This window comes from Erithacus rubecula (genome assembly GCF_903797595.1).
Source record: "Erithacus rubecula genome assembly, chromosome: 21".
NCBI lineage: Eukaryota > Metazoa > Chordata > Aves > Passeriformes > Muscicapidae > Erithacus > Erithacus rubecula.
This window is the reverse complement of record NC_136673.1, coordinates 7251847-7276826: the sequence shown is the minus strand read 5'-3', so window position 1 is coordinate 7276826 and position 24980 is coordinate 7251847. Positions and strand designations below refer to the sequence as shown.

General features: G+C 47.3%; 1 protein-coding gene across 1 annotated transcript; it reads left to right on the top strand.

The window, feature by feature from the left end:
• The first annotated feature begins 5251 nt into the window (after positions 1-5251).
• On the top strand, positions 5252-12864 carry TLR4 (toll like receptor 4). Its single transcript, XM_079324242.1, has 3 exons — positions 5252-5478; positions 6283-6449; positions 7610-12864. Exons 1-3 carry the CDS (start codon positions 5374-5376, stop codon positions 9864-9866), a joined length of 2529 nt encoding a protein of 842 aa, XP_079180368.1. The 5' UTR covers positions 5252-5373; the 3' UTR covers positions 9867-12864.
• Positions 12865-24980: the final 12116 nt, after the last annotated feature.

The following is a 24980-nucleotide window of genomic DNA, read 5'->3' as shown; positions in this document are numbered from 1 at the left end:
CTTTATCAGGAACACTGCTTCAGGTTTTATTTTGTACACAAATAAGCCTTTGCTCTCCAAAAAGCACAGGACAGCCACCCAGGTTTTGTAGATTCCAATATACAGCACTCCAAGTGAAGGCAAACCTGCATCTGGATCTGACTCCAACCACTCTTTTGGGATTTATTGCTTTGCAAGTAATGGAAGTGGGCTCTCAGCAGTGCAGACAATTAATATTCCATGTTCTTCTCCTGGCAGTGCCATAAAAGTGTTAATGTCTGAGAGCTGATGTCTACAGCATGCCATGAACTAACCCCAGGGAGGGTTTGCACTTTCTTTCTGGGTAATGTGTACACAAGAACTTTGCCACAGTTTGCAGGAGCCATTGCAACATTTTCCTGTCATGTGGTGTCAAGTCACAGCAGTGAAACCACAAACCACGGGGCTCAGGAGTCCTGGCACTGGTCAGTGCTCTCAGTATTCCCAGGTCTGCTGCATGGCTTTTTGCTCTTATATTCTGGTTTTCCTTCAAAAAAGGGACCTGTAATCTCTGCAGACCATGATTAGAGCTGCCCCTTGTTTCAAGCATTCCCAGTGTCACAGCAGTGCTGTGGGGGCTCAGTATTTAATCATGCCTCAGCTGGGCACTGAGTCCCCAGATCAGCCTTCCTTGTGTCCAGTTTAACAAGTCTGAGCTCTGAGTGCTCCATGCCCTACACACCTTTCATGTTTGATAGTCTGAATAAATCCTTGCCCTGCAGTAGAGTCATTATTAAGAGAAGTAGGGGAGAGGAGGTAGAATAAGTAGGATAAATCAAAGCCACAGTAATACAAAACATATGTAAATCAGACTATGAGACACCATAATAAGGATGTAATGGAGGCAGAAAGAAGAAAATAAGTCCTATTGTTGCTTCAGGAGAAAAGCCAGCATCAGTCTGAGGTGGCCAATCCACCTTTCCCAGGCTGTGGGAGGAATTTACTCCCTGTGAGCACAGAGTGCTCCATGCCAAGGCACTGTGGGCACCCTCCCCTCCATGGGGACACTGAGCCCCTGGCTCTGGCCAGCCCAGGGGTGACCATGGCTCATCCCAGGCACAAGGACAAGGTGCTGCTGGGCTGTCTGGAGCCAGTCTGCCTCTCTCCAGGGGTCCAGGGAGCTCCACTGTCACTCACTGCCTGCCCATGGATGCTTGGCAGGCGAGGCTGGATGCCTCCACCATCTGTGAAATCCTTCCAGCCATTTAGATTAAACAGTAAAATGTAGGGCTCCTAATGACCTGACATAATCCATATGGAGCAGCTGCCACAGATAGTGACTATCTTGACACTGATTAATCACTTCTTCTAGTAGTGTATTTGTCCCTGGTTACTTGACATAGTTCTTCCCTAATAGCTTTGGAATAGTTCTGGGGTGTTCAGATGATCCTGGCTTTGGGGAATAGCCCCTTTGATGGCACACATTACCTACTCTAATGTAGGCTTGGCTGATTTTCATCAAACCAACCTGGACTCTGGCTTTTGGGTTGTTTTTTCTAACTTCTGTGTACACCTTCTCAGTCCTTCTCTGTAATGGGAACCTCCTCAGCCATGCTGAGCTCTGTGAGGTGCCACCAGTGGCAATGGGCTGTGCAGCATGAAGGGACTGTGATTCCACCTCCCTGCCTTCCTGGACACCTGGAGGAACACAAGCAACTTGCATTACAGATGTTCCTTGCTCTGGACCTGCAGCTGGAGTCACTCAGTGCTCAGACAGAGAGAAGTGATGCTGGGTCTTCTTTGGGGCTGGCAGCCCAAACTGAGTGGGGAGTTTCTCAGTCTGAGTGTTGCTCTCTTTTTCAAGGCTAGGAGATCCAGAAGCAGAGGCAGGAGATCTTCCAGGCTGTTCTTCCATCAAGTGTGGTTTCCCCATCCCTGGAAGGATGCAAAGCCAGGTTGGCTGGAGCTCTGAGCAAAGCAGTGGCTGGAACAAGATGAACTTTAAGGTCCCTTCCAATGCAAACCAGTCTGTGATTCCATTATTAGACCTACTTCACATGGGGAAGCACCACAAGTGAGAGTTACAGGCAGGCAGGCTCTCTAGGACCTGTTCTGATGAAATCAGTGTCTCAGTCCCTCCCCAAACTTGCTGCAGGCTCTGTGTGCCCTGCACAGCCTCTGGCCTCTGGCTGCCTGGTCAGGCAGGGGTTACTGGGCAAGGCAGTGACTCACCAGTTTCAGGAAGCAATGTATTTGTGGAATGTGCAGCAAAAAGATCTTAAACATGTTTTCAGATTATTCTTTCCACCATTTTTCCTTGTAATTTATATATATATATGTATATATATATTTTTTTTTCCCCAGCAGAATGGCTGGGGAAATTCAACTTGCTGTTAGATTTATGCCACATTTCCTGTCACTCTTCCTTTCCACTCAGAGAACTTTTCAGACCTGGACAGGTGACTAACTTGCTGTGTAAAAGACTGTCAGGTGAACCCCAAGGATTGGTACTGCCTGTACCCCCTGAGCCTGGATCCCTCCTGCAAAGTGGCTGATTTCAGCCTAATTCACCACAGGTGACTGCAAGGCTGGCACTGTGATAGTCAGGAAGGGACACGTGCCAGCCCAGCTGAGAGCAATGCTGGCTCACCTGGTGTGTCCTGAGCTTCTCAAGGACTTTTGGAACCTCTTGTGATGCTCCTCATAGTCAGCTCACAAGTCCTGTGCTGTGAAAGTGCCAGCACCTCAGGAACACTCCCCACTCTGATCCACCAATCTCTCCCCTCTAATCCATAGCTCATAACCAAATAGTTGCTATAGATGGTTCTAGCACATAAAATAAGACCTGGTTTTGTTTAATCTTGAAATAATTTGTGTTGTTCCTCAGCCTCTGTTTGCAGACAGACTTGGGGAAACTGCTTGAGATGACTCCTGAGGCAAACAGAGCCTCTCTCCAGGGTAAGAGCTGCTCATCTCCATGTGGTACTGGGTTAACTGTGACCTTGAAGCCACCCTAGGTACAGACAATACTGGTTTTATGGCTCTCACCACTTGTCTTGCTCAAGAGTTTAGCTAACTTTGCTTTTTGGCTGGAGCTCACAAATAATTTTCTTTTAAAATAAGCAAGTACAAGATGTTTTGTCAGTCCAGCTACATTGTGGCTGTCTTATGCTCTGTAATACCTTGCTTGAGATCACAGAGGCTGCATATGCACTGTCTGCATTGTGTTACTTATATTATAATAATGTTCAGGAGCACAAAGATGACTCAGATGTGTTTTTGCAAACACAGATTTTCTGTTACACCTCCTTGCTAAGAGATCTTTAATGATCCCACCAGTAAATTGCCAGAGTAGTAAATCATGTTTGATTTTGGAGGTTATTCTTGTCGCTTTAGGGGGATTCCACATAATTCTTTTGGGTTTTGTGAACAATCACATAAACATTATGGCTTTATCCACATTGCCGTGTGCCAGCAGAGCAATGTGAAGTTAACCAGCACTGACTTTCTAAACTGGTGGCTGGGTTTGATCTGCTAACTTGCATGTTTTCTGCTAGTGCCCCGTCCCTTGCAGTGTCTGTAGGATTTGTCCTTGAGCAGATTATGATGTGTGTTGTGAAGCTGCCCCTTTTGACAGCAGCATTCACCTTCTTTCAATGCCCTTGATTCAAGCTGCACTTCCCACTTGACCTCTGAGCGTGGCTGTGGGAGGGATTTTGTGATGCTCCCAAACTCTTCAGCATCTTCAGCAAGTCTCCATTGAAATGGTAATTTCTAGAGCATACTTCAGGCTCATCTCAGCTTTAGATAAAAATTAAATGTGGATTGCCTCATTCTGCATATTGAATACTAAGGGATGCACTCATTTGTTCTCTCTGCAGACACACGATGCTCTGCCAATTTCCTTAATCCAGGCACAGAAGCAGTCAGCAATTGTTTCCATTCACTTTTGATTCCATCTATAAAAGGAAATACCTGCAATCACCAGAGGCTTTTCAGAGCAGGGATTTTGTAGAACTTGTCCAATTTCAACAAACTTTTTGTCTGCTGGCTTAATGGGCACTATCTGGCTGCACATCAGGGTGTCGGTTTTAGCTCCCATTGTGCTGCCATGTGTTTTTTATTGCAGAGATCATCAGTTATTTTAGGATTTCCCCATCTCTCCTAGGCTCTCTACTAACCTGTCAAAAAAAGTCTAACCCCCACCTCTGAAATATTTTAAACTTTTCTTTATAAGTGGATTTCTCGCTGGGCTGATATCACATCTGATATTTAATATCAATTTTCACAGACTTTCATGAGTCGTCACACTTTATTCCATCTTCCTCTGGACCAATATTCCATCCTTGTCTCATATTTTTGCCACTTCTCTATCTACGTGGTGTTGATAATACCCAGCAACCCTATGGCTGGATCCCCAGGAACATTTCTTAGTTATCTCCAGGAAGACAGGAGGAGAAACATGAATGCACGACCATTTATCAGAGTCAATGAAGGCAGGGAGCTTTATTAGAAGGCTCATAGTTGACTTAAATTAATATTGCCCACTGTGAGGTTTTGCAAAGCTTTTTTCCTGAAACAATAGTCTGCACTGGGAATTCAGCTTTGAGATGTTCTGTAGGCAAGCACAAACACAGATTCAGGCATGGCCAGGGCAGGGAGCAGCTCTGAGCCAGCTCAGGGTGTTTGTGCCTCTCCTTTTTGCTGCCCCCAGCACTTCTCCCATGGGGTAGAATTTTTGTTAGCACAACTCTGATCACTCTGATCATCTCCTTGTGCCTGGCCATATTCCTGCAATAATTGCAATTAAGGTCCAACTAGATGGATAAAACCTGGATGTTTGTTCCCAAGAGCTTGGCCAGAGATAAACCTGTGCTTACCTGGCTTAAGTAAACCTCTGCCAAAGCTCAGCTCTTCTCCAGTACTTGCCAGGGTGAAGCTGTGAGTGGCAGGAGTGCAAAGGCAGAATCACCTTCTCCAACCAGTACATTTGAATTACAGGATGACAGGATGTGGAGCATGTAACTGGGCTCAGAACTGCACAAAATATTCTGTTGCTTTTGTTTTTCTTTTTTTTTTTTTTTTCTTTTTTGCAATTTGACCTGAGCTAATCCGAAGCATTCGAGTGACACTGATGAAACCCATATTCCTCTTTAATTTCTAGCCCAAATTATATCTGCCATTACCTCTTTTTTTTTTTTTTTAACATATTTTTAAAATAATTTCAAGTTCAGACAGAATGTGTGTAGAAACAAGGCAGTGACCAAGTTTCACTTCCCTTCTCATTCTCTGCAGCTCTCAGAGATGTGCAGCAAGAAGCAGGAGTGGTGAAACAACTCCTGGCACTGCAGGAGGTTTCTGTCTCTAGGTTTCTCTCTCCATGCTCCTTTCTCCTGCTCTCCTGGTCTCCTGAAGATGCCCAGGAGAGGAGCCCTTCCTGTGGGGACACTCCTGGTGCTGCTGCAGCTGGCATTTGTCCCATCCCCTCTGGCAGGCTGCCTCCTTGATCCCTGTTTGGAGGTATGTGAGCTCCAAGTGAGCACAAAATCCTTCTGTTTCTCTGGTGCAACTTTTCCCTTTGCTTGGGGGATTTGTGCCTCAAGCCTTGCAGTTCTCTTAGGAAAGCCCATTTTTTTTCCTCAAGGTTGTTATCAAGGTGATTGAAGTATTTGAAGTAAATTCTGATCTCAAAAACATTTGAGAACCAGAACCAGCAGCAAGAACCTTTTATTCTCTTTGGCTTTCTGTACCTCTGAGGGTGCTGCAGTGCAGTTATATTGTAATGTTGTAATATAGATTATATTTCCCTTGGAAATGATCCAAACTTTATCTAATTTCTACAAAACACAGATTTTTGCCAGGTTTGTGCAGTAGAATGATTTCACCATGTACCTGACACTGCCTTTTGCGAAGTTTTGCTGACAATTATTTGTTTTCAGAACAACTTTGGTTCAAGCTGCCTGGTTATGTGCAGGGGAGAGAGCTGAGGGCTGCTCCTGGACATGCAGATCCATCAGTGTTTGTCCTGCTGGCTCTCTCAAAGGTTGCTGCTGGTTCATCTGTAACCTCAAGGAATGCTGTCCTGTAGTTTTGTCCCAGCTTCAATCAACAAGAAATACAGTTCTTCCTGGGGAGTAGGACTGGTTCTATTAGAAGTGAGAAAAATGCTTAGGGTGTGTAAGATTATTTTCTAAAGCTCAGGGCAGCTCCTTTAGAAATGAACTGCCAGGGGAGTCATTGTGCTCCTGCTTTCCTGACAGTGACATTTTCTGGCACTGCATGAGGAGCAGATGTTGACCATGATGGGAACTGCCTCTGTTCCAGGTCACCCCTAACACAACTTTCAGATGCACTGGACTGAACATTTCTGGAGTTCCTGATGGAGTCCCAAACACCACCCAGATCCTGGACCTCAGTTTCAGCAATCTGAAATCACTGGGATCAAATTATTTTGCATCAGTTCCTGAGCTGCAACTTCTGGATCTTTCAAGGTAATGGGATCTATTATGTGAATATTGGTTAATTTTTCTTCACCAGCTGGGTTACAATGGTGGTTTATTTTGCTGGTCTTGGCTGTTTGTTGTTTTATTCTTGTGACTTTTCCCCTGTTGTCTGTCATTTTCCACATCCCCATGGTGAAGTGACATGCGGCTTTTAGTCCAGTCACTGAGTGCACACCTTCCACTCAGAGCTGGGTCTGTCAGTCTGATCTTGTAGGTTGGGATGTGAGAAGGATGCTTCACTTGTCTATGAACAAGAAAAATGTCAGACTTTTCATTGTTACAAAAACTCTGAAGTGGAACACCTTGGGTGAGCCATTTTTCTAATCACAGTTTAAAAAAAAATAACATGAAGGTACATTCATTTTCTAAAAGGCTGTTTTAAAATATCAACATATTCTCTTTTCCCTTTACCTCACATATCTGGGGGAGGAAATGGGGGAGGCCTATTAGCAAATTTAAATTGATGCATAATTTCCATTGACTTCAGACAGCAGTTTCTCTGGGTAAATTGTTTCACTGAGAAATGTCACTCAGTCCTGTCACAGCTCCAAAGTGGCTGAGTGGCAGAGCACGTTTGCTGGGAAGCACTGGCTGGATTATTAAACAAATTCTGCTGGGATTCGCTGCAGAATGGATTTGGGTCTCAAATTCTGGATCTTCCCACATCAAACAAACCTTAGGGGGTCACCCTCGTTTTCCTTTTCTCCTTCAGAGCCGGCACAGCCTGGGGTCTGCTCCCTCTGAGCCATCACCAGGTACCAGTGCTGTCAGAGCTGTGAGCTCTGCCCCAGCTGCACTGCTCTGGGGGCAGTGGGGCTGCCCAGATGTTCCTGAGGTGGCCCTAGCTGGTTTTCCATCTGTGATGGCCATCACAATGTCACTTTGGCCAAACTTAAAACTAGTATTCTTCTTTCCTGCTGCCTGCACGAAATTTTGACCTTCACCAGGTCTCCAGGTCTCTTGCTTTGAACTGAAGTTTGGAGAGTGAGGGGAGGAGGAGGTAGAGGAAGTCTCCTGCTGTAGGAGATCCCTTTGCACATCCAGGGGTGCTTGCTCTGCCCAGCACAGCAAAGTCAGACCAGCAGCACTCAGTGAACAAGGAAAGGACAGTGTTTCTTGCACTAATATTTTCTTTTCACACCCAACAGGTGCCACCTCCATACAATAGAAGATAATTCCTTTATGGATCTCCACAGACTTTCCACCTTGATTCTAACTGCCAATTCCCTGCAGCACCTGGGGAAAGCAGCTTTCTATGGCTTAACATCTCTGAAGAAACTGGTTCTGGTGGAAACCAACAGAACCTCTCTGTCTGAACTGCCCATTGGCCACTTGCATACTCTGCAGGAGCTGAATTTAGGCCACAACAGCATTACTTCATTGAAGCTTCCTGAGTATTTCACCAACATGACCTCCCTCAGGCACCTGAGCTTCTTCTCTAACAAGATCACATCTATCTCCAGAGGAGACCTTGATGCCCTGAGGAAAGGGAATAGGCTCAATCTGACTCTGGTGCTTTCCTTGAACAATATAAAATCCATAGAGCCAGGGGCCTTTGCAGGGGTTCAGCTTGCTGAGCTGGCTCTCAGGTCTGCTTTTGAGAACTACATGATGCAGACTTGTCTGCAGGGCCTGGCTGGTTTGCAGGTCAGCAGGCTCATCCTCGGGGAGTTTGATGACAGTGAGAGACTGCAGGACTTTGAGAGGGGGATCTTGGATGGGCTGTGCCAGGTACAGATGGAGGAGTTTGTGCTAATCTGCTCCAGTGGGGCTGAGGATGACACAGACAATCTCTTTCATTGTGCAGGCAACGTCTCCACTATTCGCTTGGTGGACCTGGAAATTGAGGAGATACCACAGGTTCCTGCCTGGTCCAAAGTGAAACAGCTGGAATGCAAGAAATGCAGTTTTGAGGATGTGCCTGCCCAGAAGTTGTCGCTTTTCAAGGAGCTGAGAGTGCTTCGTATCACCCAGAACCACGTACTCAAAAACTTCGAGCAGAAGTTTGAGGATCTCAGTAACCTGGAGGTCATAGATTTGAGTGAGAACAGGCTCACCTTCAGCAGATGTTGTTCCCCTCAGTTCCTAAATTGTCCAAATTTGAAACACTTGAACTTAAGCTTCAATTCTGAAATCAGATTGACTGGAGATTTCACTAATGTGAAGAACTTATTATATTTGGACCTTCAGCACACAACTTTATTTGGCCCTGGCTCCTACCCTATCTTTCTGTCCCTTCAGAGACTGATTTACCTTGATATTTCCCATACTAAAACCGAAGTTAAATCCCAGTGTACATTTTGTGGCTTGAACTCTTTGCAAGTGCTCAAGATGGCAGGAAACTCCTTTGAGAACAATAAACTGGCAAACAACTTCAAAAACCTAAGTCACCTCCACATCCTGGATATTTCAAGCTGCAAATTGGAACACGTGGATCAAAGTACTTTTGATGCCCTCTCTGAGCTAAAAGAGCTGTACATCAGCAACAATAAGCTCCTGACCTTCAGCCCTGGAATCTACCAGCCACTCCAAGCTCTCAGAGTCCTGGATTTCAGCAGGAACCAGCTGACTGTTCTGTTGGGTTCAGCCCGGGAAATCCTGCCTGACAGCCTGGTCCTGTTGGATATCTCCCAAAACCTGTTTGATTGCTCCTGTGTGTACCTGGACTTCCTGGAATGGATCAAGGAGAGGCAGGAGCTGCTGCAGAACAAGGAGCTGATGCTGTGCCACACTCCCTCGTACGTGGCCAACGTGAGCCTGCCCAGCTTTGACCTGTCCTCCTGCCACATCAATACAACCCAAGTTGCCTCCTCAGTGGTTGTGTTGCTGTGTGTAGTGGTGCTCCTCCTCCTGGTTTACAAGTACTACTTCCAGCTCTACTACTCTGTGGTGCTGCTCAGTGGGTGCAAACACTCAGCAGAAAGAGGTGACACCTACGACGCCTTTGTCATCCACTCCAGCAAAGACCAGGAATGGGTGACAAAGGAGCTGGTGGAGCCCTTGGAAGGAGGAGCACCTCCCTTCCACCTGTGTCTGTACTACAGGGACTTCCTGCCAGGGGTGCCCATTGTCACCAACATCATCCAGGAGGGTTTTCTCAGCAGCAGGAACGTCATTGCAGTCATCTCTGCTGACTTCCTGGAGAGCAAGTGGTGCAGCTTTGAGTTTGACATTGCCCAGTCCTGGCAGCTGGTGGAGGGAAAGACTGGGATCATCATGATTGTGCTGGAAGATGTGAACAAGGCCCTGCTGAGGCAGAGGCTGGGGCTGTCTCGGTACCTGAGGAGGAACACCTACCTGGAGTGGAAAGACAAGGAAATCAACAAGCACATTTTCTGGAGACAGTTGACAGGAGTGCTGCTGAAGGGCAAAAACTGGAACCATGAGGAGGTAAAACTCATGTGAAGAGAAAGAAGGGTTCTTCCTCCCCTGTCTGCCATCCTGGCTGGGATGCTGGGTGGTGCTCAGAAGCTGGTTCTTCTCATGGATGGAGGTACTGCCAAAGCACTACAGAAATTCCACCTTTTCTCAAGGAAATTTGCAAGTTAAGGAATGACAAGGGCTGCCTGAGCTCTGTGTGTGCCCATGGCTCTCACCCACAGCTGGCCCAGCAATATCTCAGGTGTGGTGAGTGCAGGATCAGAACAATGCTCTCATTGTCATCTGGCTGCTTCTGAAACTGGATTTGGGTCCTGAGACCATTTATCCAGAGGAACTTCACAGTCAGTTGCTTTGAGTGGACCCCAGAATCTCAGAGGCACAGTAAAGACCCAGGATCTTTGTCTGTAAAAACTTTGTGGAACAGAAATGAGGTTTGTATTCCAAAAGTCTTGTACCTGCCTCTGTGGGCACCATGACACAGGGGACAAAGAGAGAGCCATGGGGTATCCTACATCCCATCTGGCAGCTGCTCAGGGAACATGAGCAGTTTTTTCATCAGGGAGGGAGGTTTCTGTGGTTAGGAAATTTGCCCAACATGTTTCTTTCAGTATTCTTTAGACCAAGACCAAGTATTGAAACCACCACCTGAAAATCTTACTTATATCCAGGTTATATAGCATTTGAGAGGGCATTTTGGAGTTTTTTTTTTGTGGGGACAAATGTGTAACACCTTCAAACTGAAATATTTCTTTGCTTCCACTGCTCCTCCTCATCCAGTATTTGTGGGTATGCTTTGGGACTGCCCTAAGCAAGCAAAATTGAGTGTAAATGAAGGGTTTTGATGTTTACAGCCATCCAGTTCTAGATTAAGCTTTTTCACTCTCTGGACCAGTGTTAGTTCACTGCTGGAAGGTTCTGCAAGAGCCTCCAGGGTTTGAAATGGAGTTCAGATCTGCCTGTCTGCTCAGCCTTCCCCAGGGGCCACCTGGAACAGGACTGGGTGGGGAGTTCTGCTTTTGTTTCACTGAGAACATGCCTGGCATTTTGCAGGGAGAAGAGATAGAGGGGAAAAGTCTGGGTTAGCTGAACTAAGTGTGCCCCTGCTCTGTTCTGAATCAAGGGAAGGAAAGTTTAAATGCCATGGAATCATCTCACAGCACTCACACAATGTGTGGGATATTGGAAGGGGCAGAAGTATTGCTCTGCTTTTACCAAAGTCTTGGCTGGGGTTCATCACTGAATTACTCTGGTTTTAATCTTGCAAATCCTTCTATAATCAGTGATGTTCTGCAGAGGTAAAACAGAAGTAACTGAGTGGTGAATCAGATCTGATATTTATCCACCTGCTTTTCTGAGCACCAGGCAGGGACATTTCCATGGAAGCGGGATCAGGGATCAGCATCAGACATTGGGTAGAGAGGGAGAGCCAGCTCCAGGCTCTGTGCTGGCAAAAGTTGAATCACATCTCCCTCCCTGTGTGTGTGTCAGACAACACTACCAAAACCCTCCAAAAACTTTTTTTTTTTTGTGACCCAGGAGATGGAGATTTAATAAAACTAAGCTTGATGCTGCATTCCCTTTCCCAGAGAGTTTGTTCTGCATCTGCTAAATACTATTCCAGCCATTCCCAAAATGAAGTTCTCCTCACCTCTGATGGGGTTAATGGGTCCTGCAGACCTTTCTCCTCACCCTTCCACCCTCACCTTCCTCCTCCTCCAGGGACAGAGGCTGCTGGAGATGGTGGGGGACAGTGAACCAGGACACAGCTCGAGGATCCCTGGACTGAGGCCAAAGGAGAGCACAGAGGACAAAGGAAAATTAGCTTGAATTTCAGCAGCTCCAAGTTAAATTGGGAAACAAAAGAGAAAAAAATTAAATAGAGTGGGAGTTCCTGCTCCTGAATTGAGCAGCACTGAAGCCACATTTCTCCTTCACTCTTTCTCTCTGTGGCTCCTCTGCAAACAATTCAGTGGATGTGTATTTCTGGCACAAAGCAGAGTCCTATGATTCTTGATTGTAATTATAACAATGAGTTTCAGAAAGCCTGTGAGTGGTTCTGGGCATTTATAAAAGGGATTTAGGACAGTATTGTTTAAAAAGTCAGTGTTTTTTTGAATATCAAAGCAACTTCAGGAGAGCTGGAGTGATGCTGAGACGAGACTCCCACCAGTACAATTTTAAAAGAAAATGGTCACTTGTTTTTCTCTTTCTATTCAGAGTCTCCACAGCAGACATGACTATGTGAGTTGCCCCTGGCTTCCTTATTGTCCAAGAAAAAGCCACAAAAGCCATCATAACTTCAGCTGTGGTCCCTTCCAGCCTGACCCACTCTGCAACTCTCTGACCTGTCCAGGCAGTATTTGGGTCCAAGATGGACAGGACTGTGGCAATGTTTGCATTTTCACCATTTACCCAGCAGAGAAACAGTATTTTCTTTTTTATTTTTTTTAACTTAAAACAACTTTTCCTAATAATATAAATGGGAGAATATTGTGGTTCTCACAGAAACACACATATTCATTTGCCTTCATTGTAGGAAACAAATGTCCAAAGGAAAATTCAGTGTTCTCATGTTTCCAAAGCTGCTGGCATGCACTGTTTGAAACTGGCCACTCTGCAGCAAGTGCCTTTGATAGGATTTACTCAGTGGGGGAAAAAAATGAGCAGCCATGCAAACACCCGTGCAGGTCTGCATTTATCTCCCATGTAAATATCTGAAAATATTCCAGTCACTAAAGCATCTCTTTTGCCCAGGTCACAAAAACAGATGGAGACAAAGCTCCAAAGGGCTGTTGCATCCAAGCTACTCCATTTGCACTGGGATGTGCCCTGATTTCAGTCTGAGCTTTGTCTGACCCATGCAAAATGCCAGGACAGATGCAGCTCTGCCCTTCCTTGCCTTGAGGAAGGTGCTGTCCCAGGGGCAGCACATCCAGGTGTGCTGGCACTGTCACTGTCACCAAGCTGAGGGCTCTGAGCAGAGCGTGCCCTCATTAGTGTGATTGCCTCTGTGCTCCCCACCCTGCAGCAGCTGTAAATCTGCAAACCAGAGCCATGTGCAGCCCTGTGAGAACGATGTGTTGAGCAGCAACCCAGGTTTCCAGTGTCACTGAAAAACCCAGCAGAACGAGGAGCAGCAGCTGCTTTCCCTGCACCGACTGGTACTTGACAGGAACAGGCTGGAACTTCTCAGGGGGAGCATTTGTCCCTTGGGAAATGCTATTCTGTATGTGGCTTATGCAATTTAATGAGGTAGCATGGTGGGTATATGGAATGGGAATTGTCACAGCAGAGTTGCTAGTTTACTGTTGCATGTGATTTTGGAACAGATATTTTTCATGGAAACAGTGATTTAAAAAAATTACTTTGGAGGGGCTGAAAAAGGGATTTCTAATAAAAGTTGAATTGCTCCACAATGTAATTTTAAAAAATGTCTTCTTAGGCTTATGCTATTGTTTTTCAGAGTACATTTTCATTTTATAATTTGTTTTTTTTTACACAATCTGACTAGCTTCACAAAACAACACCAAGACTTAACAATGTTTCCCACACACCCAAAATAAAAACCCTGGATTTAGTTTTGTGTGATTTTTTTGGTTTTTTTTTTTTTTTTTTTTTTTTTTTTTTTTTTTTTTTTTTTGGGGGGGGTGGGGGGGTAACATGCTGAAAGGTATGTTTGGCAAAATGGAAATTCCTCTTGTATGACAGCTCTTACTGTGACCCTCTCAGAGTGAGACCTTCACCTGCCCCCATGTGTGGTTCAGGCAACAAAAAACACTGACAAACCCCTGGAATGAATTTCACTAAGTGCCTCTTGCAAAACATCTTGAGTAGGTGCAGTGGATCGATAGGAACTGCCTGAGAGCAGCTGAACAGGAGGGGAAAGAAGCAATTCCTTAATAAGTTGTTCTTTGCCATCACCAGCTCAGGCTGGGAATTGGGACAAATGACAGCAAGGCACGATTTGCAGAGAGGAGCCCATCTGCCAGGAGCTCTCACCTTGCTCAGCCTCAAGGTCACCCAGAGGGCACAGTCGATAATGCACCAGCCTGGACCTGGCTGTGCTGCCCTGAGCACACACAGAAACATCGTGTAATTGAGGACTGCTCACCTGAAAAGCAAGAAAAAGGAAGAAAATGAATAGGGAAGGTCTCAGTGCAGGGTGTCAGGGTGGGAAAGGCACAGTTTAGCTGGGTGGATCCCAGATGATGCCCAGGGTTTCCAGCACTGACCAAAGCACCTGCATGGCAGAAAGTTTGTGGTGAGTCTCCAAGTGCTCCATTTTTGCACGATGATAATCAGAGGGATGGGAATGAACATTGAATGGGTACCAGGCATGTTTGGAAGGGGACAGGGTGGAGACTGGCAGCCCTTGGGGTCCAGCAAGGACAGGTGAGTGAGATGAAAGAACTTCAGCATCTCTGGAGGGCAAAAGAAGCCCAAGCCTGCCCCACCTTTGTGCCTGCCCTTTGGTCTCACTTTTTGTGTGAGCAAATCCTTGGCCACGTGTGCAAATCAAACAGCAAGGAGAGGATATTCACACCTCACACTTCCAGAATCCTTCCACCAGAGCTGTTCAAACTACATTTATTATTGGTGATGGGGAGATCCCCAGCTGAGGTAAATGGTCACTCCATAGGACTGGAGCCCAGGGCCCTCCAGCCAGAGGATTTCCAAGGATTTCCAAGGATAGCAACTGCAGCCTCCCCTGCCTGCAGCTCCTTCCTCCCTTATCGCCACATCTTGAGTACTACTGCAAACAACAATAGCGTATTGTTAGGCAAAAGAGATTTAATTGCAGCCTACACTCCCTGAGAGGGTAAGATCGGCTTTTCTCCAGATCTAATCTTCATTCTTCATCTTTCCTTCTCTCCCTCTGTTCCCTTCCCTCTCCTGGAAGTTCCTCTTCTCTGTCTTTCCCAACCAGCAGCAAGTGGCCAACTTAAAACGTAAGAAAGAGGAAGGGGTGCCCTTGTCGCTTCTCCTTTTTCTACATTTTTGAACAGCCTTTAAATCCTTTGGAGTGTTGTGTCCCACAAGAAAGGATTAGCAGTAATTCCCCTGCCATCTCTTGCTTCTGACGCTCTGACAATTCATTCTCCCGAGATCCCCTAAACTCACCGCTGAATACATTAACCAGAGGACACGGAGCAGGCTTTGGGGGAGAGATATCCCTGTGCCCCTCCCTGCAGCTGCTGGTCCAGCTGAGCACACCCACCCATCCACCAGGGGCTCCTGGATCAGCACTTCCACCCCTTAGCGACCCAAAACAACCCCAAATTTGCCCGATGTGGGATGCTCTGGGCTGTTCAGCACTGTGAAGTTCACAAGGCAATGCCTGGCACTCACTCTCCTTCCCATGGATCTGGTGGGAGCCTGTGTCCCCTCCCCTGCTGCAATCCTCTGTTTCATTCCCAAGCAGTGCAATCTGCTGGAAGTGCCACCTCTGCTGCCTCTGGATGCTGCCAAGCCTCTCTAGATGATGAATGCTGCCTGTTATCTCTGCCCTGCTTTGCTTTCCCTGTTGGTAAAATGGGGTTCACAACCTGCACACTGTGATTTACCAGAGTGGAGCACTAAGAGACAGACAGAGTCTAGGTCAGAGCCCATGAAAATGCACTTTCTGTTCCTCAACTCCATTTCCCCCATCCTGGGATTTTGAAATCCTCTTCTACAGCTCTCCCCCAGGCCAGTAGAGTCTGTCTGAAGCCAGATCCTTCCATCCCATTTCCTGTCACTGGTTCTATTTGTGGTCACTTAAGTTTTGCTTTCTTTAAGGGAAATAAGTGAACTGAGAGTAGCACAAAAAGAAGAGCAGTATTGGGCCCCCAACACCCTGTTTGCCTTCCCTGTCCAGTTATTTCTTCCTGCCATCTCTTCTCTTATGTTGTAAGTATAAAAATAAGCTGCCAACCAGAAAACCCACAGGTTTCCCCCTCTCAGCTCCTCCTGAGATTGTGGCCCACATATTTCTGTCCTTCATGGAGTCAGCAACTTTCAGTTCTCCACCTCTTGACCCCTCCAGCAGCTTGGATTGTGCCTGGTGCTGAGCTGGGCCAGTCCCACTCTCTACTCTGCTGGTTGCCCACCTCTCAGTGCCCCACAGGATTCAGCCTCAGCCAGAACTTCCTGAGCTGTTTTATTCAGAGCCCTGATGGGAATTACAGGATGCCTGCCTGCTAGAAGGGTCCTGGCTGAGCAGCCACGCTCTGCTCTGGCCAGGGTGATGCCACAGGGGTCCCCTGTGTGATGGAGAGGTGCTTTGGGCTCTGGAGGTGCCTCCCTGTTAGCTCTGGGGCAGTGACAGGGAGACAAGCATGACAAAATGCTGGGAATGAAACCTGAGCCAAATGTGTGAAGTTTCTTGCCCTCCTTGATAGCCATTTCTCCTGGAAAAATATGAATGTTTTATAAAGAGCATCATGAAAGCAAAGTATATCATGATTTCAGTGTGAGCAGGCAGCCAGAGCGATAGGAGCATCCCCTCGGATTTGCCTGCCTGAGGTTATTTACCTCAGGAAGCTCCTGAATAAAAGATACAAAAATGCAGCAGAAAGTAGTATTATTTGCTCATTTCAAAGCATGATGGGAGGCAGAAAAACATTATAAGGGGTATCTTTGAGTCTTGCCAGCCTGGATTTGTCAGGGCAGCGTTCTCATGGAGCGCTCTCTGGGTGACCCAGTTTCTGAGACACAGCCACAGACACACACACGTCCACACACACAGAGCCCAGCCACAATCCACAACTTTAATAGCTCTGTGACATACAAAGGAGATTTTGATGCAAAGTGGAGCTGACAGAGAAGTGGAAGAAGTATCTGGATTTTTTTTTCCCTTTTTTTTTTTTTTTTTTTTCCATCCAGTGCCAAACCAAGATTACAGTCAAGGTGGTTTCAACCTTCAACAAGGACTGATGTTACCATGGGTTCTGCTTTTAATGACATTTAGCAAGAAGCAGCAGCTCGGGGAGGGGGGACAAGGGTTTTCTTTTCAGAAGGAATTTACTTGGGCTGTCAGGATTAAAGGCATGAAGAGAATGCATATGGGGCTGCAAAGGGGGCTTAATGGCTTTGCTGCTGGTAAGGACAGCACAGCTCTGAGACAGGGTGTGCCAGGACTGACAAAACATATGTGGATGTGCAGTGAGGAGATGCCATGGGAGTGTGGTCACACTGGGGTGATTGTCACCCATGGTTTCCTGGTGTGGTGACATGAAGGTGTCATTATGCAGCAATAACCTCTGCTCTGGATAACGTTCCCCCCCAGGCTGCTCCAGCCCAGCTGATGGGTATTTCTCATCGTGGCTCCATCAGACTCTTCTGTAGATCCTGCAGGGAACAGGCAGGACCTGGGTGGGTTTGACAGGACACCAAGGCAGCTGCAAGCTGCATTGGTGCTCTAGGTTTGGCACCCACCTATCCAGCTCAAGGCAGGCATCCCCAAGAGCTCCTGAATCATGCCAAGTTGTTGGTTTGTGTGCACTCAGGCTGATTCCATGTCCTCAAAGCAACACAGACTTTATTGTTGTAGCAAATAGCCTTAGAAAACCTGGGGCTTAGCAAGGAGCTCTACTTGGAGAGGAAAGAACAGCAAGAAAAACATCCAGAGAAGATGAATGCTGGGCCATCCCTTCTCAAGCTGTCCCAGGATTTGTTCATGTCAGGGAAGGTCCTTGAAGTGGTGTTTTGGCTTGGGTTTCCATTTAGAAAACACTCTTCAGCTACAAATAAGCTGGTGATGCCTCCAGGAAGTTGTAAGTGCCTGAATTCAAACAGCAAAGGATCAGTGGGTGAGGCAGCACTGCCACAGGGCAGCTGCACCTGATGGTGAGAGCTGGCAGAGGGCAGTGGACACAGCTCAGCAGAGATGGTGCCAGGTAAAGAGCAAAAGGAAAGGAGAAGGTGCTGCTGGCTGTGGGGTGTGCTGGTGCTGCAATTCCCCACGTGCACTGCAGCCACCTGAACTGCAGCAGATGGAGCTTCACGCTCACTGGACTTTGTCAGAAATCCCCTGGTGTCTCCAGTCTGTTCCTCTGCAGAGATCCAGGTGCTGAGGCTGTGGCAGGGACCTTGTGCTCCTGGGGACTGACAGCTGGGAGTGAAGGGACCTGGCAGAAAGTGCTCAGGGTCAGCAGGAGGCTCTGGAGTGAAAGGAAATGAGTCAAGCAGGTCCCACACCCTAAACAGGGTGGTGGCAACTTGCTGGGAGAGAAATGTGGCAGCTTGACTTATTTCTGGTAAAACTGCTTGTTTTATGACTTAGGAATTTTTAGTGGGGCAGGCTGGGGCTGTGGTGGGGAAGAGCCAGTGCTCAGTGCAGAGCCATGTCATGCAGTGGGGAAATGCAGCCTTGAACTCCAATTTCCCTGCTTGGGTGGGAAGTCCTTTCCCCTGCAGCTGGAGGGGACAGCACCCAGCAGCCCAGGGACCCTTTTCCCTGTGGGATGAACTCTCTGGGGGCTCAGAAACATCAGGCACCAGCCAGGCTGCTCTCCATGCCTGATGCAATGGAGCAGTGGTAGCTCCATGTTTTGTGGCTGCTCTTTGCATCCATTACACAAACATGGCACAGGGAAATGACAGCAATATGTGTCCCCCTGACACCCAGGGAACAAAGTGATATTGCTGGGAAAATGAGGCTGCTGCTGCACGGCTCAACTCTGAACCCTCCCTCTGCCAAGGAGCTATGATTAGAATCTCATCTCCCTCTCTGTTGCACAGCACCTGCTGAAGAAAATCCCACCCAGCAGCACAGAACTATTTTTAAAGGCCTTTTTCCAACAGACTGGGAAATGGGGATGGTGAGAATCCTGCTGGTACTGTGGAATTCTTTCAAACCCCTTTGCAGAAGGGCATGGAGCTAGACTTGGGGAACGTGACTCAGAGAAAGGAAGAGGCAGAATCTTCTTGCCAAGTCTGAAGCTTGTGCCAGCTCATTGCCTTGCAAAGCTGAATTTCAGAATTTTCTGGGTCTGTTGAGTTTTTGTGATTTTTTTTTTAATTTTTTTTTTTTTTTCCAGGTTTGCTGTACCTGAGTAATGAGACACCTGCAGCTGTCAGAAATTTGTTGAGAGAGACCTGAGTGCTTTGGACAGAGGGGCACAGGGTCCCTGGCATGGGAATTGTGGGCAGGAATGTGTCCCAGGGCTGCTGTGCTCTCACCCAGGGATGTGGGAAGGGGCTGCCTGCAGCTTCTGGGCACCACAGAATAAGAGGTGGGGGAAGCCAACAGGCAGAGAAGACCAAGAGGCTGAAAGGATCAAGTCCTTGGGGTGTGGGATGTGATGAGCTGTGATTTCTGGGCTGTCAGTGCCAAAAGGGTTTATTCAGCTGCATTTTGGAGGTGAATAAATGTACCAAGAAGCCTCAGAAGTGTCTGGGGATGGAGAGGGAGAGTGAAGTGTGGGCTGGTGGAAGAAAAGCCCCACTTTCCTCTTGGTATGCTGCTCATGGATGGGGTTTGATGCTGTTCAAACATAATTTGCTCTGCCTCTCTGAATGGAACCAGGGAAGTGTATTACATTTATCTTAATAAAACAAGGGGCTTTGGAAGCAGTGGAACAGAGGCAGGCTGGTTTTCCATGGCCATGTCCCCTGTGGATTCTCTGGCTGAGCTCACATCACACTCTGGGAGAGGATGGAAAATGGAAGGGCAATGGCAGAAAGTGCTCCTTTGAGATTACCCTCCTCCATAAAGCTTATTTGGACTTCATTCCTCAGAGATGCCTCTTCTTCCATCAAATCTGATTGCAGGCCAGCAGGTTTGCAAAGCTACTGTGCAGTGCCCATGGAGCAACAAGCCCAGTCTGGTAAACTTTCTTTCCATAGGGAATTATGTTAAAAATCAACAGAACTGACCTGAAATCCCTACAAATTATTTGTCATTACATCACACAGAGTTTGACCCACATATCTGCACTTTTCATGCTGATATTTAGCACCAGGGTTCTGGAGCTGGGATGGAGATTGGCACAAACCTGAGGAAAAGTCCCACTCAGGATGTACCATGGACCAGACAGGCTGCAGGTGGAACATGCAGCATTAAATTGATGTACCCAGCCACAAAACCACTTCCCATTTTGTATAATACAGGCCAACAGAGATTTGAAAAATGTTCCCTTTCTGTATAGAAAGACTATTTTTAAAATTGAACAGTAAGTTAGTCCTCTATTGACTTTCAATTTCTATCCTCTTCCATTTCCATAGCAACTCTGGCCATTTATGCATTTATCTTCATATTTAACTTTCCTCTATCATATAATTTCAAGTGGACTCAAGTGCTGCAAAAGGGTTAAACCAGTCTTTCTTACACCATCCTGTTTTCAAGCAATTACTTGAAAATACACATATATATATGTATATTTATATATACACCAGGCTAAATTGACAAGTTTGTGGTTTAATGAAAAGTGTCATTGGAATATTTGCCCCGAAAAAGCCCTCAGGGTAATAACCAGAATGAGTCACCACCTCTTTCCTCTCACCTTCCCTTGTGTTATGACTGTGTTCAAAATGCTCCTCTGGAATCTAAACTTGCAGCTGTGTGAGCTGTGGATTGGCTGAGCTCAGGATTTGGCAATTTGGGGAGGGTTTAATCTTCTTTTTTTTTGTTTGTTTATTTGTCTTTTTCCTTTTTTGAAGTACTTGTGTGTGTATTTGGGAGCAGATAGAAGGCAGCAACACTTCACAAATTCTGTTCTTCTGGGCTTGGGGCAGAGATGTGAGTTCATTGTGACTATTTACAGTGCACTGATGGAGTTGTCCCAAGGATCTGGAGGGGTTTTGGTGGGAATGCAGACACTTTCTCTGGGACTTTGCTGTCCAGCAGAGCAGCCAGGCAAGTGGAATCCTTAGGGAATCTCCATGCCTGACACCAGAGAGCCCCTCCAAGGAGGCATTGCTGGCTGAGATCCTTGGGGAGGAGAAGAATTGGTCTTGAAGAAAGCTTTGAGATCAATAATTCTCTTCTAAGTCCACACTTGAAATTCCCTCCCTATATTTTCAAAGTGGCTTTGGCTGCAAACACCTGTGGGATTTTCATCCTGGGACTCTCTTGAGTCTCAATTTCTTTCATCATCCTGCATCTCCTTTAGTGCCTTCCCAGCCCTCAACCACCCAGGGATTATTTTTACAGGGCAAAAATACCCTCCTGTCCCCTAGAAAACATGGATGGCTTAATTGGAGCACAGAAAAAAATGGAACATGCTTCCCTGAAGTGCTGATGACACATTCCAGGGGAGCACAAGGTTACCACGCTGTTTTGGGACAGCTCTGTCACCCTGGCTCTGTTCACTGACAACCTGCACAAGGACCTGCCCAACTCACCAAGGTGCTGAAGTGCCAAAGGCATTTAAAAAAAAATTATTTTAATGGGGCTGGGAGTCTAAATCTCATTGACTTTCAAATTGACTATGCAGATCAATGCACAATGTCCTGACAAGGCAGGATGGTTCCCTACAGAATGCCCTCCTGCACACCAGCCACCCACCCTCACTCTGCTCCAGCAGCTTGGGATTCAGGTCTGATCCTGAATTTCCTTGGGAATCCAAGGGGATTTAGGTCTGATCTTCTCCCACAGGGGATTTCTGCTGAGTCCTGCAGCCAGACTTTCCAGTTGTTTCCTGCAAGGGTATGAGTAAGCAACTGGTGGAACTGTTGAAGTTATTTAAGTGCTTAATTCCCATTGAAACCTGCTTAGATGCACTTGAAAATCCTATTAGAGCACTTGCCTCCACCTTTAAGCACCTAAACACCTTTGAAAATGCTGCTTTGATCATTTAGAGATTGAAGGGCAGAGTGTTTCCAGAGGGTTTTGCTCCTAACTCACTTGCTGCTCCCAAAAGAAATCTCAGGTTTTGTCTGTGTTGTGCCAATGTCCCATGTCACCTTCCCCTTTTATTGCATCACTTGTGTTGTTCCTTGGTGAAGGACTCTAAATAATTCCTCCCCCTGCCTGCCTGTTGACACCTTCCTGAGTATTTGCAGGGCATTATTAAATCACCTCTTTACTCATCCTTTATCTGAGCTGTACATAATTAGTTCTTTTAATCTTTCTTCATAGGTCAATCCTTCTAAACCCTTAATCATCTTTATCTCCTTTTGCTGGAGCCCCTCCAATTTGCTGACAATTTTTTTTTATTCCTTTCTTAATTTTATTTTGCATCAAGAAACAACAAAAGTCCCAAGGGATCTCTAGGCTCACTGATGGCAGTATGGGGCTGTGGCTTTTCCTGTGGGGTTGCCTCTTTTTTGCTTCTGGCCCAGCCTGGGGAATAAAACTGGTGTTGGGAAGGAGAAAGCCATGCCTGGAAGTGTCCAAGGGGTTGGATGGGGCTTGGAGCAGCCTGGGGTAGTGGAAGGGGTGGGATAAGAATAGCACAGCCTGTTTTACTTGGCTTGCAAAGTTCCTCTTTCTGTGCTTCACATTTTTAAAAAGTATTTTATTTAGATTGTATTTGTCCTCAGCTCTTCACTCCAAGGATCTGTGAACCCTTCTCTACTGATAGCATGCTTATTTTCACCAACTCCTTGTCTGGCACCAAGAGGATGAGGAAACTGAAGCACCATGGAAGGGATGGGAGGCAGAGCCCTGGTCCCCAGCTGGCAGCAGCTACCCCTGCTCTGTGTGAAATCAGAGCACAATGACCCCAAAAGGAGCAGAATTCCTGGGGGAGCAGAAGGGATCTCTGGCCACTTGCAGTTTGTTAGGCAGTGCTTTTCTTGGTTGCCTTACCCAAACAAACACTTGCCATTCCTCGGGGGGAAGCAGAACTTTTTCCTCCCCAGCTGGCACCAGTCTGCACACACTTGGTGAAAGGCAAAGGTCTCCTTCATCTCCTTTCATTTCATTAATCATAAATATTGATTGGAACATGGGTGGAACTGATTGCAAAACCAACCAAAGCCATGAGCTGCTGGTAGAAATGTTCAGCTCAAACCTCTCATGTGGCACTCCTAAACCATTGAAAACTTAAAACTGTTCCACTGAAGAGTTGCAAGTGACCATGACCAGCCCTGGGGGACAATCCCAAAGTTCCTGCATCCCTTGGTGCCAGGGAGCACTGACAGAGCCACCACAGCCACAACTGTGATGATAAAACCTGCACCTGGAGGCATCTCTCATTCTATAATGACTTTGCTTTCCCTTTTCCCACCCAGCAAAACCTTGCAAATGGGATGTGCTGACCATGCTGACCCCTCAGAGGGTGGCTGGAAGTCAGACCTGGATGGGCACAAGCAGGGTGAGATGCAGCTGGCTTGGTGGAAAGAAGCTGGGCTTGTGCTCTGCAGAAATGGCTCCCAGATGTGCTCCAGGTGTGGTGGGAAGGATCAGGAGGTGGAAGTGGACAGGTGGGGTTAACCAGAGACTGTCCCTTCAGCGTGCTGACAGGTGTCCACTTGTGCAGAGCAAGGATGGAAAGCTGCCTGTTTATGCAGGTGCTCCAGGAGATCATGGGGGAGCTGCTGACAGGGAACTTTCTGCTTGTCAGGAATGTGAAAACCTCAATCAATGCAGCAAGAGTCACCCTGAGCCTGAGCAGCTCAGGCTGGGGCAATGTGACCCCAGAGAGGAGATGAGGAGTAGTTGTGGTGTTTCCATCCCTCCCAAAGCCCTCAGGGAGCCCACTCCTCACTGCTCCTGGCACCAGCAGCAGGCAGACAACCCAGGGGTGCTCCTCGTGCCCTGCATCCCTGGAATTCCTAAAGCTGAACAAGCCTGGTGCAAAGAAGACCTCCAGGCATTTTCCAGACTAGGAGCCACTGTGTTCCTCTCCCTGTTCCTGGAGCAAGGGCAGGTGAGGGCTGCCTGTGTCACATCCTTGCAATGACTTTTATGGAGCCCCATCCATCCACCTCCTGCTGCTTGGAACTGCCACAGCCATTCCCAGCCCCCTCTGAGCTCTGATGTTTCCAGATGGGATATTAGGCTCCCTGTGGGTGCAGCTGTAAATATGTGCAGAAATGCCACCCTGGCACTGCAGGAGCAGCACTGCCACCAGCTCTGCCTGGCTCCTGCTCAGCTCTGCAGTCAGGGAGGGGCTGGGGCTCCCTGAGGCTCCAGGATCAGCAGAGCTATGCTGCAGCTCCATTAGCAAAGGCTGCACTGCATGTCACAGAGTGGTTGGGGTTGGAAGGGACTTTAAAGCTCATCTGGTTCCACCCCTGCCATGGCAGGGACCCCTCCCAGTGTCCCAGGTGCTCCAGCCCCAGTGTCCAGCCTGGCCTTGGGCACTGCCAGGGATCCAGGGGCAGCCACAGCTGCTCTGGGCACCCTGTGCCAGCCCTGCCCACCCTGCTAGGGAACAATTTCTTTCTAATGTTGAATCCACACCTCCTTTCTGTCAGTTTGAAGCCATGCCCCCTTTTAGCTGAGGAAACCAATAAAGCCAAAGCAATCAGGGCATGGCTGGAGTGGGATGGAACCACCCTGTCTCTGCCACTGCTCTCCCAAGTGTCCATGGTCACCTTACTGGATTGGTTTGGAGTTGCATGTCTATGAGTCTTTGCAATGTGAGAATGTCTTCTGTAATGTGAACAGCCCTCACACCTGGTTTTTAATGGAACTTTTATCATAATGGGAATAATAAACTTAACAGTGTCTTTTTTTGGCCAATAAAGGTAGCATCATCCTGCCCTTCACAAGATTCTTTTTCTGGAGGAAACATAGTTGTGCTGCTTCTTCCACCCAGAATGTGTTCTGGTGGCAGTGTCAGTGCTGGCTGCCTGCAGGCAGCTCACTGAAGGGGAATCCAGGGTGTGTGCAGCACAGCAGCCAAGCCATGAGCTGGTTCTGTGTCCCTGAGCAAGGGCAGGCTGTGGGTTCCCTCTGCAATGACTGCCTGCAGCAAAGGCTTGCTCAGGAAGGGGGAAATCCCAGGCTCCACTCAGCTGGGTCACAAAACTGCCCCCGAGCTCAAATCTGAATGCAGTGCTGTTGGCATCACTCTGGGAGCAGCTCCTTGTAAAGCATTCAGACTATTCAGTTATGTTTTACCTGGGGTGATGCTCCACAGGCTCCCCCCCTCCCTGTCCTGCATCACAGCACAAAGTTGGGGGTCTGTGACCTTCTCCTGACATGCAGAGGAGGGATTCTCCTGGACTGGGAATGCAGCATCCTTGTAGCAAGCACTTTCCAAC